The 14,370-nt window shown below is 36.8% G+C and overlaps 1 protein-coding gene across 1 annotated transcript; it reads right to left on the bottom strand.

The window, feature by feature from the left end:
• Nucleotides 1–2,077: 2,077 nt before the first annotated feature.
• On the bottom strand, nt 2,078–8,092 carry LOC115217509 (tetratricopeptide repeat protein 9C). Its single transcript, XM_029787228.2, has 3 exons — nt 6,679–8,092; nt 3,511–3,693; nt 2,078–2,758 (listed from the first exon to the last, which is right to left on the bottom strand). The coding sequence occupies exons 1-3, from the start codon at nt 6,980–6,982 to the stop codon at nt 2,625–2,627; spliced, it is 621 nt and encodes a 206-aa protein (XP_029643088.1). The 5' UTR covers nt 6,983–8,092; the 3' UTR covers nt 2,078–2,624.
• Between the last annotated feature and the right edge of the window lie 6,278 nt (nt 8,093–14,370).

Raw genomic sequence — 14,370 nt, forward strand, 5'->3', positions numbered from 1 at the left:
GATGAAAGGAATGGATTTACTTTAGACTTGAAAGAGCTCAAGTCATAAGAAGGAGGAAAACAATGAGATAGATGGGAGAACCAAAGTTGGGCTGTTCAAGGGAAAAAGCTACAACTGTAAAAGACTTCCTTATTTGTGGAAACACAACAACATTTGGATGAAGACAATGTGAGTTCTGAGTCAGGCAAAGCAGCACAAAGTATTCTAAAACTAAGAGAGAAAGTTCATCACAACATTTTCTGCAGCAATAATAATAGAAAAAACTAAAACTGGTGATGTCATGTCAATTGTGTTTTTAACCCAACAAATCTTTGAAGAGATTTTATCTCAGATAATTCCACATTTTGCCCTCTAACAGTATGCATACATTTAGTATGATACACTGATATCAATTGGGAAAATTTTTGTCTCCATATGGAATGGTAAACTTGAGTTCCTCAGTCTCAAAAATTTGAACGTTTTGAGTAATTTTCCAGAAGCATCTGACAATCCAAAACTTTTTTTCACAAAGTTCAAAACTGTCTTTATCAAGGCTGTAAAACAGTGCAAGGTTGATGGGATAATCATTCACTCACTACAAGTTACTTAGAGTGAACCAATGAATTTGTTGTTACTCCAAGGAATTTATAATTATTTCTTAAATAGACTGACTCAAACAATGGACTAAATTCTATTACAAAAGGAAGGCCAGGTTTGGCTTTAATACATTCCCAATCAACTAATGTTATCTTTAAACTTGTGACAATTGAGAAAATTGTTTCCAAAGAATAACAAACTTTTCTGCGTTTGCTGTATATTCAGAGCCTATAAGGGGTGGGTGGAGGTTAGCTAGGACATTAATTTGGGAACTCAAAGGAAAGATCTTTCAAGTATATTTGGGCATCATGCTTGTAAAAAAAACAAAACAAACAAAAAAGTACGCAGCAGCCTTGAACATAGAGAGGATACCCATTCTGAGTTTGGATTGAAGTAAAAGGAGTCTTGTTTGCCTTGTAAAGTTTTTCTTGGTAGCCCTTTGCATATATTGTTAGTTTCATGTTAAATAATCCTTAATCTATTTGAAATCAAACTGCTTAAGACTACCTCTGCTTGTATGTACCAAATTCTTGTTTGAAAGTGATCTAATCTAACAGGTACCATCAAAATTTTGTTAGCTTATGTTTCAACTCTAATTTAATAAAATAAGTTATTTTTACTAAATTTTTCATTATTTTCAAAATTATGTGAAACAAAGCCAACAGAAATATGGTAGCATAAGGTAGTTTGGGACAATGTTCGAGACTTTTCTCTAAGGTATTTGTTATGAAAGATGTTGCTTTTATTAAAATCAAATCCTAGTCCACAAAAAATAAAAATAAACAAATCTTGAATCCCCTACAGATAAATCATTCTTCCAGTATGTTATGGAGACTATCAATACTTACTTAGTTTTTCTGTTGCAGCTAATCCTACATCATTAACTTTTTTTCCCCACCAGAGATTTTTTTCAACCAAATCACCTTTCTAGTAGAATATTCCATTCTTCTCACAAGTTTCATTTGAGCTTCAAATGATTCTTGACTGCTTAAAACATTACCACAAAGAGATTTTAAATTACAAGCAGTGCATCATGAAAGCCAATGAAAGTAGTGCATCATGGAAGTCAATTAAAGAATTTTATTACAAAACCATGAAAATAAAAGTTAAAATTTGGTTTTGCCTCACTCTTTGTATCAGCTGTTGGATTTTGATCATCAGCTGCATTTTCCCAAAGTTTCAGTATGCTATCATATGTATTAACTAATTGACATCATTTTGGAAACTCAGTCGAATTTCAGATTTGTATTTGATAACCATTGATATGTCATCCTTCTGGAGGGAGTGTTAGTGTGTGCATAAAATTGAGTGAGAGTTAAAATGGGTAAAAGCAGAGAAATAAGACCTGATACTGCACAACATAGATACTGAAATTGTGAAACAAAGTTTTGTTTATATTTTTAAACAGAAATTATTTTATCAAATATAAGTGCATATTTTATGTTGTTTAGAAATATAAATGTAAGTTTACATTTCAATTTTAGATCAACCAACAATAAACTGATATTTTAAATTGTTTTATTAGAATAAAATGATCAATAAAATGGAGTAAAAAATTGTAAATTGATTTCATGAATTCATTCTTTTATTTTCACATTTTATGTACCTTACATACAGGCCTCACATAGTCTTCATGTTATGACCATCTTCACATACATAACATTCACATTTTGACCATCCTCACAAAATCTTCCAATTTTGTATACTTCATACAATTTTCCCAGTTCATCTATCTCACATACTTTTTACACTTTGATCAGTTTTACACATGTTGACCATCCTTACACAGTGTCTCACATTTTGTCTACTTCACATACAATCTTTATATTCTAACACTCCTCACATTTGGCCCTTATACACAGTCTTCATATTGTCCCCATCTTCCCATTCATCCTGGCTTCACACACACTAATTCCTTTAAAATTTGTCCATATTTCAGTTGTATACTTTTGATGCAAACAATTTCTGTACTTTTCCTGAACTTGAGAGTCTCTTCATAGAGTCTGTCTTTATATTGTATAAAACCTCCTGTATACTATTATATCAGTCTAATGGACTGCATTCACTTCCTTGCTGTGTTTATTCATTTCATTAAACATTTCTTGGTAAGTTTTTTTAATGCTTCGATTATGTTTTCGAACTTCAGCTTCACAAAGTTTGATGTAACGCTTAATGGCTAGGTCTGAAGAGTAAGAAAGAAACAGAGAATATAAGAATTATTGATGATGAGAATACAGAATTACCAAAATGCTTGATGTACAAAATACTGTTAGGTTTGATAGTGATGTCTGAAGAGTAAGATAGAATCAGAGAATATAGGAATTAATGATGATGAGAATAAAGGATTAGTAAGCTGGCTGACATACAGAATATTGTTATATTAGGTTGAATGAAATGATAAAATAATAAATTAAATGAATTTATACTGTTTTAGTTGTTCTACTATTTTTCATTGTTTGTCTTTGTCAATAATTGATAGACCAATAGCTATGTGCTGTCATAGTTGTTGCAGGTTACATGGTTGATACACAAAAGACTTGGATAAAAAATGTGGATTGTTTATAGGGGGAAGTGAGGTATCTAGAAAGTATGAGTTTGTAATAAAAAAATTGGTTAATGTTAAATGCTTTTAAGTAAAGCTTATAGTTTTAGTCATTATGTCCTTTATGGAGTAACTTTTGGTGCTAAACCTAATCCATCAGTTAAATACTTCTATAACCAAGTACTTGAATGCCTTTAGCAGACTCCATCCACTCTATTGCAAGTATTCAAACTAGATCTCTGAATCTATTAGTCACTGTTTCTTCTCCTCTTACTCCCACAAGTCTTGAAAAGCCCTGAAAAAAGATTAATGGTACTGCCCTTAAAAACAAACTTTATAAAAATACATCCCCTGAATGTGATTGATATAAAGTTATGAGAGATATAATTCACCTTCAGGATGTTTGTGTGAGAGAGACTGTAAATCTTCCAAAGCTTCTTCATATTTTTTCATGTGATAGAGAGCCATGCATTTTCTAAAAGCTGCCTTTAAGTTTTCAGGATAAATAGCCAACACCAAGTCACAGTACTCTATGATGCGATCATAGTTGGTATCTTCCTTATGAAGCAGACATGCTACAGGTAAAATGACAAAAAAGAGTAAACTAATTGTATTGAAAGTTACAAGTAGAGCAATAACAAGATTTTCAATAAGCCTTAAAAATGTATTCACATTTAATAAGTTTTGTTAGAAGTATTTTTATAGTCAAATCAAAATAAATGCAATGTTGTTCATTAACCATTTTTGTTACTGTATTTCTGCTGGAATAAATGGCTTTTGTTTCAGTGAGATCCAGGAAGATGTGGGATGAAGTGGTGAGAAAAGATCTTCAGATGTTGGGCCTCATAAACGGATGACAAGAGACCAAAACTTCAGGCAGTTTGCTGTGCTTGAAAAGACACATCAATCTAAGCAAATACATGGTTGTCCCTGCATACAGGCATGTCCCCTGCATCCCTCTTCAGCTGAACTTTCCTAATCTTGCAGGCTCATGAGTACCAGCGCCACGTAAAAGTGTCCATGCTGGTGCCCCAAGAAAAGCACCTGTGTCAGTGCTGTGTAAAAAAAGCACCCAGTACACTCTGTAAAGTGGTTTGTGTTAGGAAGGGCATCCAGTTGTAGAACCCATGCCAAAACAGACATGGAGCCTGGGCAGCTCACCAGCTGATCAGCTCCTATCATAACCACCCAACCCATGCCAGGTATGATGATAATGATGGGCCTCACAGAGATAATGACCAAGACCTTTGGCATTATGTCGTGCTTGAGAAGAAGACTCATCAAACTGAGCAAAATTGTGGCAGAAACTGATGTCATGAAAATTGGCACCCAGGCTGGTGGCACATAAAAGCACCCCATTTGTCATGCAAATGGCACCCATGCCAGTGGCACGTAAAAGCACCCATTATGCTCTTGGAGTGGTTGCTGTTAGGAAGGGCATCCAGCTGCAGAAAACCATGTCAAATCAGACTGGAATCTGGTGCAGCCTTCCAGTGTACCAGCCTGGTCAAACCATTCCAACCCATGCCAGCATGGACAATAGATGTTAAATAATGATGATACATACATACACACACACACAAACAGGCTTCTTTCAGATTTCATCTACAAAATCCACTTACAAGGCTTTGGTTAGGATGAGGCTATAGTAAAAGACACTCAATAGCAACAGTGGACTGAAGCTAAAACTATGTGGTTGGGAAGTGAACCTCATAACCACACAGCCCTACCTATGCATATACTGTAAATATATACTACACACGTACAGACATCTCTATGTATCTATCTGCATATGAAAAAAAAATGTCCAAGGAATTCTTGGAGTAAAATGGAAAACTGAAGATAAGGAGATGTTGAAAAAGTGATAGCTGCAATGGAGTGGTAACCTCTATCCTTCCATGACTCATAATAATTCTCTTCCCAGACACACAAACACACACTTTCACACTCAGCTCTCTGTAATAATGCTGTACAAATGGGACACATTGGAAAGCTGAAGTTATTAAAATTACTAATTTATAATTATATCTGTGAAACATTAGTATGCAGTTTCAAATACCATGGAAGGTAGAACACACACACACATACATGACAGAAGTAAATAGACACCCTCATAATCATTAAAATTTAGTTAAATCTGAAATTATACATTCAAATTATTTATTAATTGCTATAATGTGAATATTTAATATTTAGTAGACATGCCCTTTGCATTTTTCAATGCAAGGACCCTATTAGGCATGCTACTGATCAAATGACAAATATTCTCTTGCAAAATTTCATGCAGTAATCTCAAAAGACCTGGCATTGAAAACGCTTTCTTGTTGAATTTATGAAGTGTCTTGTCCATTACGTCCCAGAGGTGTGTAATAGGCTTCACATCTGGTGACTGGCTTGGCCATGGAATCTTTTTAATGCCATTCTCATCCATCAAATCTTGGGTCATTGTAGCCGTGTGACAAGGAGCCCCATCTATAAATACTCTTCTTTAATCATTTCACCACTGGGGAATATTCGAAGGAGTCCTTTCTGCAATATGGACACATATTTATCTGAGTTTATGTTTCCCTTCAACTCCACCAGCTCTGATCAACCATTGCTTCAAATTGCTACGCAGACCATCACAGAACAGCTGCCGTGTTTCATTGTTGGCTGCAATCTTTTCACATCAAATTCTTGATCACAGTCTCCAGACCCACACTCAACCACTATCAGCAAATACAGCAAATCTGGACTCATCAGAGAATATGACAGTGTCCCAAAATGCTAGTGGCCTCTCCACCATCTCACTGGCCCAATCTTTTCTCTGCTTGAGGTTAGCTGGTTGAAGAAGTGGCTTCCATCTTGCTGCTCTGCCATAGTAACCAAGTTTGTGAAGTTACCTGACAGCTGTTCTGGGACTGACATCAACCTGTTCTGCTATGTCAGAACCCTTGCTACGAGGATTATCCGACACATTTCTCTTAACAAAGAGAAGGGTCCTGTCAAAGGGCCCTGGTTGATCTGGGCGAGGTAGTGTGGATTCCTGCCTCGCTCTGGTAAATTGCAAAATCACTCTATTAACTGTAGAAAGCAGGATCCCAAGGTTTTCAGCAATTTTACGATTTTACGACTCACAATACGGCCTCTTTGAAATTCAAACAGTCCCAAGGCTTCTTTTCTACATGGCATGATCAAACAGTCATATATAAAACCCGAAACATAAAAATGTCGATTAATAAAAAATATAAATCTTTAGAAGTTAGAATAAACATAAAACGGTGTTTTGTGGGGTATCTGTTTACGTGTGTGTGTAAATATATGCTATCTATATAACATTCATATAATATATATCTTATACTATGAATTATGTGTGTTAAATTATATATAAAATATATATTACATATTTTAATTGCATATATAACACACACATGATATATATATATATATATATAATGGTTGAAGTCGGTTACTTTTCCATACCCGAACAAACGGAAATCTTCAATCGGTGAACTAGCAAAGAACAAAGAAAGGTTTAATGTGTGTGTTTATATGTATATTTATCAAAAAATAGTACAAACCAGCCAAATTATTGTAGCAATCGGCCTGAATAGCTGAAATGGTTTGACGATAATCTACTGGGACGTTGTAAGAAGGAAATGAGTCTGGTGACTGTTGGAGACAGTCGGTGAGAGGACGACAAACGTTGTCCATATTCAGCTTCAGCTGAAGTAATGCTCGGTGATATTTGCCAGTCGCCTGTCTGTACTTCTTCTCTTTATAAAATTCGTTACCTTCATTCTTCAAAGTCTTTGCAGTTTCAATGCGTTCGTCAATATTCTGTTTATATTTCATATCAATTAGCGAACTATCAGAGTTGGCCATCTTCCCTAACCGGTGTCAGGTGAAATATAATGTCTTTGAAATAAAATTTCACTAATTTTTATGGATTGTATTTGCCATTGCCATCAAAGGCATTTTTCACCTAATAGTTTTATCCTTGTATAAAATTTGTAGGAGTCTACGTAGGGGAGGATAGTGCCCATCATCTTTGTTTGCTTATGGTGCTTTTTCACGATGATGTTCAGCCTGAATAGCTACAGGTAAAACGTTCTGGGAATGGAACCAAGTAATAGTTGATCTGTATGTTTGTAACAAAATATTCTGTCAAAGACATCCAAGACCGACACTAAATAATAATTGCTAGAGTAATTTAGAGGGCGTTCACATAAAGTAAGTTTGCACTATGCTATTGGTCTACTATGCAGATGATATACCTGAGCTATTCTCCTCGAGCTTTATATTGCTTTGCCCAACCAATTATATACCTCCACATCCTTGTGTATACACAACTATTTTCCTGTGGCTATTTATCTTGGAGACGCATGAATTATTCTTCCCTAAATAATTTTAAAAAAAAATAAGTTCAAAGATCTCATTGTGTCTTTCTCTTCTCAACTTTACTCACTATGTATTTTAATTGATTGGGACTTTCGTATCTGAATGTGATAGTTCAGTTTCAGCAGGTCATATCCTTAGTTGTTATATGTCGGATTCTGCTGCATTATGTGCAAAACAAATAACGGTTTCAAAATACTGAATGTTTATATCTACCAAATTTATTATTATTCGTTCACAGTCACACGGCTTCAGCTTCAACAAATCTACACAAATACTCAATTACTAGAATATGTTTTTCAATCAGCTGCATTCAAAATCATTGTTGTTTCCGATTAGTTATCAATCATTTTTTTTTTTGCCTTTAAAAACTAAATAAAACAACTAGGGACTTAAAGAACACCAATGAACTCATTTACAACTCTACAAGGCAATTATCTCCGATAATCTGTTTTCAAGTGAACTGCCTTTTAATTTTTAATACTATGTGCATATATTTTTATACAAACTACCTATAAGTAAAGAAATAACAGAGTGTAAGACATTGGGAATAATACCAAACCTAGTGTATCGATATACCTACGATCTAAACGTTTAAATGTCGATCCGCTCAACAAAGAACTATAGAATTAATTTTATTTCGATTTGTCGCCCTTGCCTTAGTTTGGTTTTCTATGACTTTGTTCAACGTGGTGTTCCTCACCTGTGGGCTGTGATGGCCGCGATTAATTAAAATTATCGTACACACTCTCATATAGTGAGAGTTATCTTGCTCAATGCTTTCATAATCAAAACGATTTTGCACTCTCTAGTGCAAAACAAAAGCATTATAGCATATTAATAGAATTAAGCTAAGGAAACTAAATTAACGTGTTACAGTAAATAAATATATGAAATAGAATTCTTAAAAAATAACAAGTCTCGGTCCCTAAAGGTGATGTTTAATCATATTCAAGTGTTGATGTAACATTTATGTAGTGTTCTTTTAGTTGTTACATATATAAATATGTAATGGTTGAACAATAATTGATAAACAAGGGGATGGAACGTCGGAGTCTTCACCAACTGTAACGGTTGTTGTTAAGGTGTTGGTTACCAGTATGCAAGTTGGAAGAAGAACAGCGATTGAAGTTGTAAAGAGATATTTATTTACCGTTACTTTAATATATACCACACCACAATGGGTAGGCTGGTGAAATAGTATAACACAGTTTGTAAAGCATGTAAAGTAAAAAGAGTTAATTTCGGCCTGTATATGCGTGTACATGATCTCATAGTAGTATATATAGAGAGATATGGTAATGTTGCAGAGAAAAGAAATTGAGTTGATAAAAGTGAGAGTGTAGGATGAGACAGCATCTACGTTGGTTAATTCCATAGTTGTCACTCTGTGAAGTTACATCAGTCGAAATAGCATTTCGCTTGAGCCATTCAGTCACTCACTAACTGATTTTAGCTTACGGAGTTCTTGTTTTTATAACTATCCAAAACTAGTTAGAAAGATGGACATATTGTTGAGAACAATAGATTTCTGGTACCTGCTATCTCAATTGTAACTTTTGGTAAAATAGAACAGGTTGGAAGGGTCAAGTGGCGAACATATTATTCTGCTTAGTGAAGGCATCTGGTAAATATAACTGCTGTCACTCACAAATATACTATATATGTGTATATATATATATATACATATATATATGCATATATATATGTATATATATATATATATATGTATGTATGTGTATATATATATATATATATAATATATATATATATACACACATATATATATATTTATATATATAATATATATATATATATATATATATATATATATATATATATATATATATATATATATATATATATATATATATTGGTAAAACGGTAAGATAATAAAAGAAAGAAAGAGACCTCAATATTATGTAAATAGAGGAAATTTATCTATACAATAATGTTACATTACTTGACTATCGAGCAATGTAACATATTATTGTATATATATATATATATATATATATATACACACATATACATATATACATATATATATGTATATATACAAAACTGGTCGCTGTCCTAAAATAGAACGTTGCCCGGCAAATCACATCTGTCATCTATGCACAAAACTCGAAAATTCCTTCCGAAATAGATGGGTTGAATGCAGTAAAGGTCGTGTTTCGATCTGCTTTCAATGTGCCACAAACTTTCAGAAGATCCCAGGTCAAAAGAAAGGACACCATACTTCTATGATGGATAAACTCTGGGAAATGGTCCAGCTACCAAACTGGTCGTTTCAGTGCCTGACTTGTGTGTCCCCTGCCACCATTGCTGCTGAACACCAAAAACCAACTACTTTGTCTCCCCAAACCAGTCTTGTTGATAAAGAACAACAGCAAAAACTGAAGCCGCCCGTGTCTTCCTCCCCTGTCACTCTTCAACAACAGCAACAGAAATCGGCCATTCATGTTGAAGAACATCAACAAAAACAGAAACTTAAGCCCCCTGAGTCTTCCTCCCCTATTGCTCTTCGACAACAAAAATTGATCATTCCAGCTTAAGTACATCAGCAAGAACAAAAACCAACCATGCCGTCCTCTCCTGATGCTTCTCAACTAAAGCAGAAATCGACCATCAGCACAGAAGTTGCAGAAATTAGATGAATGATTTCTGTTTTGAGTCGGGAAGTAGCAGGACTCAGAGCCAGTGTCTGTCCGAAAACTCACAGTGAAGGGTCATATCGGAGTGCTTTGCTCAGCAATTTACCTGTAGCTCGTACAGAACCTCAACGCATCGAGGGAGTTGCTGAACCAGCCACTCATGAATTAATAGCCATCGGAGTGCCAGAAGATGTGGTAGATCTGCAGGCATTCATTGGAAACACAGCTAGGGATCTCAGCTGTGTCCCTCCAAAAAGTGCTTCCCGCCTTGGCCGACCGGGATCCAGGCTGATCAGGCTGTTGTTTACGGGCTTTACTGAGGTGCGGACATTCCATCTGGTTGCTGATAGAGCTCGACGTGACGACATAATCAACTTTAGAACACGTCCTGGCCTACCACCCGATGTACGCCCAAAGCTAAGATCTGTAGCTTCCCTAAATCGCAACTCTGTGCCACAGGAGAGTTTTAGCCTCCGCGATGATGGGCAAATCTGGAAATTCTGGTGAGTCGTGGATAAGGGATGCTAGTTGGACTGAGCAGACTACACCCGCAACAACAACTGGCAATACAAAAATCTTGGGAAACTAACCAAGAACAATCAGCTATCCCCTGTATATCATCATCTGAAATCCAGATATAAACTGCTGTCTTTGAATGCCCGTAGTTTATGCAACAAGGTGCATCTTTTTGACTCCTACGTCAAAAGTATCAACCCAGATTTCATCACAGTCATGGAAACATGGGCACACTCTGCACTCTGTGATGGAGTTTTCAGCATAGCCGGCTACAACCTGTTCCGCAAAGACCGCATTAATCGCCGCGGAGGGGGTGTGATGATTTATGTTCGATCAAATCTATCAGCAATCCCCTGTGATGATTTGAACCAATCTCAGCAGGAAGTATTTTTCTGCAATATACACATGACCATGTCAACACTTCTGCTCGGAGTCGTTTACCCCCCCCCCCCTAATTATCGTCAAGACGCACAGCTTTTTGATATCTTCAGAGCTGCTGCCATGAAAACAGCCACGTATGTGTATATTGCGGGTGACTTCAATTTCCCTGAGATTGACTGGGAGGCCTTCCGTTGGCCGCAAAGTGCAGACGATTTCCTTGAACTGGTGCTGAATTCAAATTGGTCCCAAGTTGTTACCTCCCCCACAAGGGGTAACAACACTTTGGATCTGCTACTTACCGTTTCTCCTGAAACAATCATTAGTGTCACTACCGAAGAACTTTTAGGTGACTCTGATCATTCCATGATCATGGTCGACTTGTCTCTGATTGGTTGTAACAAAAAACACAACCATCTTCAGACTGCCCGCTTTGACTGGAATAAAGCAAACTGGAGCTCTTATTGTATTGAGCTGCAACGCCCAAACTGGCTCGAATTTTATGCCTCTGGAGATGTGGACACTATACTCCAGAACATTCTGAATTCAATATGGGCAGCATGTGAAGCATCAGTACCACGCAAGCACAAAAAACCACCCAATAGTGCAATTTGGGAGACTGCAGCAATCCGACTTGCCAGGAAAGAACGCCGTAATGCTGAACAGGAATACAAATTGCACAAATCAGAGAGCAACAGGAAAAAGCGCAATAGGTCAGACAACCACTTCAAGCAGGTGACAAAAAAGGCAGTGCTCGAATTTGAACAACGCATTGCAGCTAACCCTGACAGCAAAGTGTTCTGGAAGTATGTGCACTCAAAGCAGAGACCCCACTCTCCAGTTGGTCCCCTTCGCAATCCCCACACAGGACAGATTACTGGCAATCCTGAAGAATGTGCAGAAATCATTGCTGGATGCTATGCCGGCATCTTTACTGTCGAAGACCAAAATGTTCCGTCTTCATCACCACTGACATCGGACTCCATATCTACTATGCAATTTACACCAGCAATGCTACAACGCCACCTTAAGAATAAACGCAACTATGCCTCTTCTGGTCTCAATGGTGTTACATACCTACTTCTCAAATGCGGTGGGTACTTTCTTCTAAGCCAACTTTCTCTATTCTTCCAATTCTGTCTTAACAATGGTGTTACTCCAGAACAGTGGAAAACTGCCAGTGTCATCCCTCTGTTCAAAAAAGGCAACCGCACATCGCCTGTCAACTATCGCCCCGTTAGTCTTACTAGCTGCATCGTCAAACTGATGGAATCCTGTATCAGAGAAACCCTCTGGAACTTCTGGAAGTCTCACAGCCTCATCCAGCCGTCACAATTCGGATTTATTCCTAACTCCAGCTGCTGTAATCAACTTATCGAGTTTCTTGAGGACGTTACCCAAATCACTGATCGCGGATCCAGCGTGGATGTTGTTTACCTGGACTTTGCTAAGGCCTTTAACTCTGTGCCACACAAAAGACTTATGGTGAAGTTTTCTGCGTTGGGTGTAAGAGACGAACTCTATAACTGGTTTAAGTCCTTTATTTTCGGCTGAAAAGAGGTTGTCACAGTTCTAGGACAGCACTCTTCGCCCTATGAGATGACATCTGGTGTACCACAGGGATCTGTTCTTGGCCCCCTTTTATTTGTTGCATATGTTAATGACATAGATGCCAGCTGTACCTTGAAATAAAGAGGTCAGACCCTATACACTATAGATCTCTATTGCAAGCAGACCTGGACACAATGCAGCAGTGGATCATGGACTGGCAACTCAAGCTGGCTGTGGACAAATGTACCACCATGCATTTTGGGAGGAGAAACCCAGCGTCCACCTACTCCCTCCACAACACTAGTCTCAAAAAGTCTTCATGTGAACGTGACCTGGGTGTTATTGTCGACAGTGATTTGCGTTGGACAAAACACATCGCTAAAATTGTCAAGAAGGCTGAGGGTGTCTTGGCATCACTCACCACCTTTGTGAGCCACTCTCCGACTATCTATCTGCGGCTTTATATAGCTATGGTAAGACCTCACCTGGAATTTGCATCACCGCTCTGGAACCCCTATCTTGCCCAGGATATCAATCGTCTGGAAGCTGTTCAGCGACGTGCAACCAAAAGAATACCCTCCATCAGGCATTTGCCATATCCTGAACGCCTTACTTCTCTGGGCATGGACACATTGAAACTCCGACGTCTGGCAGCTGACTTAGCAGACACACATAAAATTATCAACCATCGAACAAACAATAACTCTGAGCACCTTTTCAAACTCCACCTGTCTAACACCCGTGGACATATTTACAAAGTCAGAAAACAGCACAGCTCCTATGACTTCAGGAAACATTTTTTCACGCTGAGAGTTGCTGAAGCATGGAACAAACTGCCGGCATCAGTTGTTAGTTGTCGGAGCACTGCATCCTTCAAAACTTCCATGCTTTCTGAGATTTGCCAACACTACACCTGATTTTCTCAAAACTTCCATGCTTTCTGAGATTCGCCAACACTACACCTGATTTTCTCCCCTCCATACATACACAAGCACGTATCTGATTCATGCATTGTTTGCTTTCCAGACATTTGTACATTACTGCATATACTCTGACAAGTTGTGGTGCACCTGAGCACTGTATACAATAATTTCATTATTATTATATATATACATACATATATATATATATATATATATATATATATATATATATGTAGGTCCCGGGTTGATCCGGGGTTAACCACAGTAAGTAAGGTACTCAATATAGCAGAGTAAAATTAATTTATTATATAGAAGGAGCTTCTACAGGACTAGTACTGTTTCATTCAAGAGAAATCTTGGAAGCTATTTAACAAGAATTGTATTAGCATTTATACATTTAGGCAGGTTAAAGGAGTGGTGGTGGGGGACTTTTTGGGGGTAGGCATAGCGCAAAATATCATACTTGGGGGAGTGGTCAAGGAGTCAGTGGTAAGTTAGATGAAAGAATAGATAAATAAAAAAATAAAAAATAAAAAATAAAAAATAAAATATAAAATATAAAAAATAAAAAAATAAAATGTGTGCACATACATACATAAACACATATACATACACACACACATACGTACACATGTGTGCCTATACATACCTACACATACACACATACACATACATATATATATACATATATATACATATACATATATATATATACATATATATATATATATATATACATATATATACACAATCCAATACAGGCCCATTCCCTAATTTTAATTTTATTATCTTCATTTATTACTTTTGTTATCTTTGATCGCTAGAGCTAAGGATCCTGGCGATGGCAGCA

Source organism: Octopus sinensis, linkage group LG11 (assembly GCF_006345805.1).
Source record: "Octopus sinensis linkage group LG11, ASM634580v1, whole genome shotgun sequence".
NCBI lineage: Eukaryota > Metazoa > Mollusca > Cephalopoda > Octopoda > Octopodidae > Octopus > Octopus sinensis.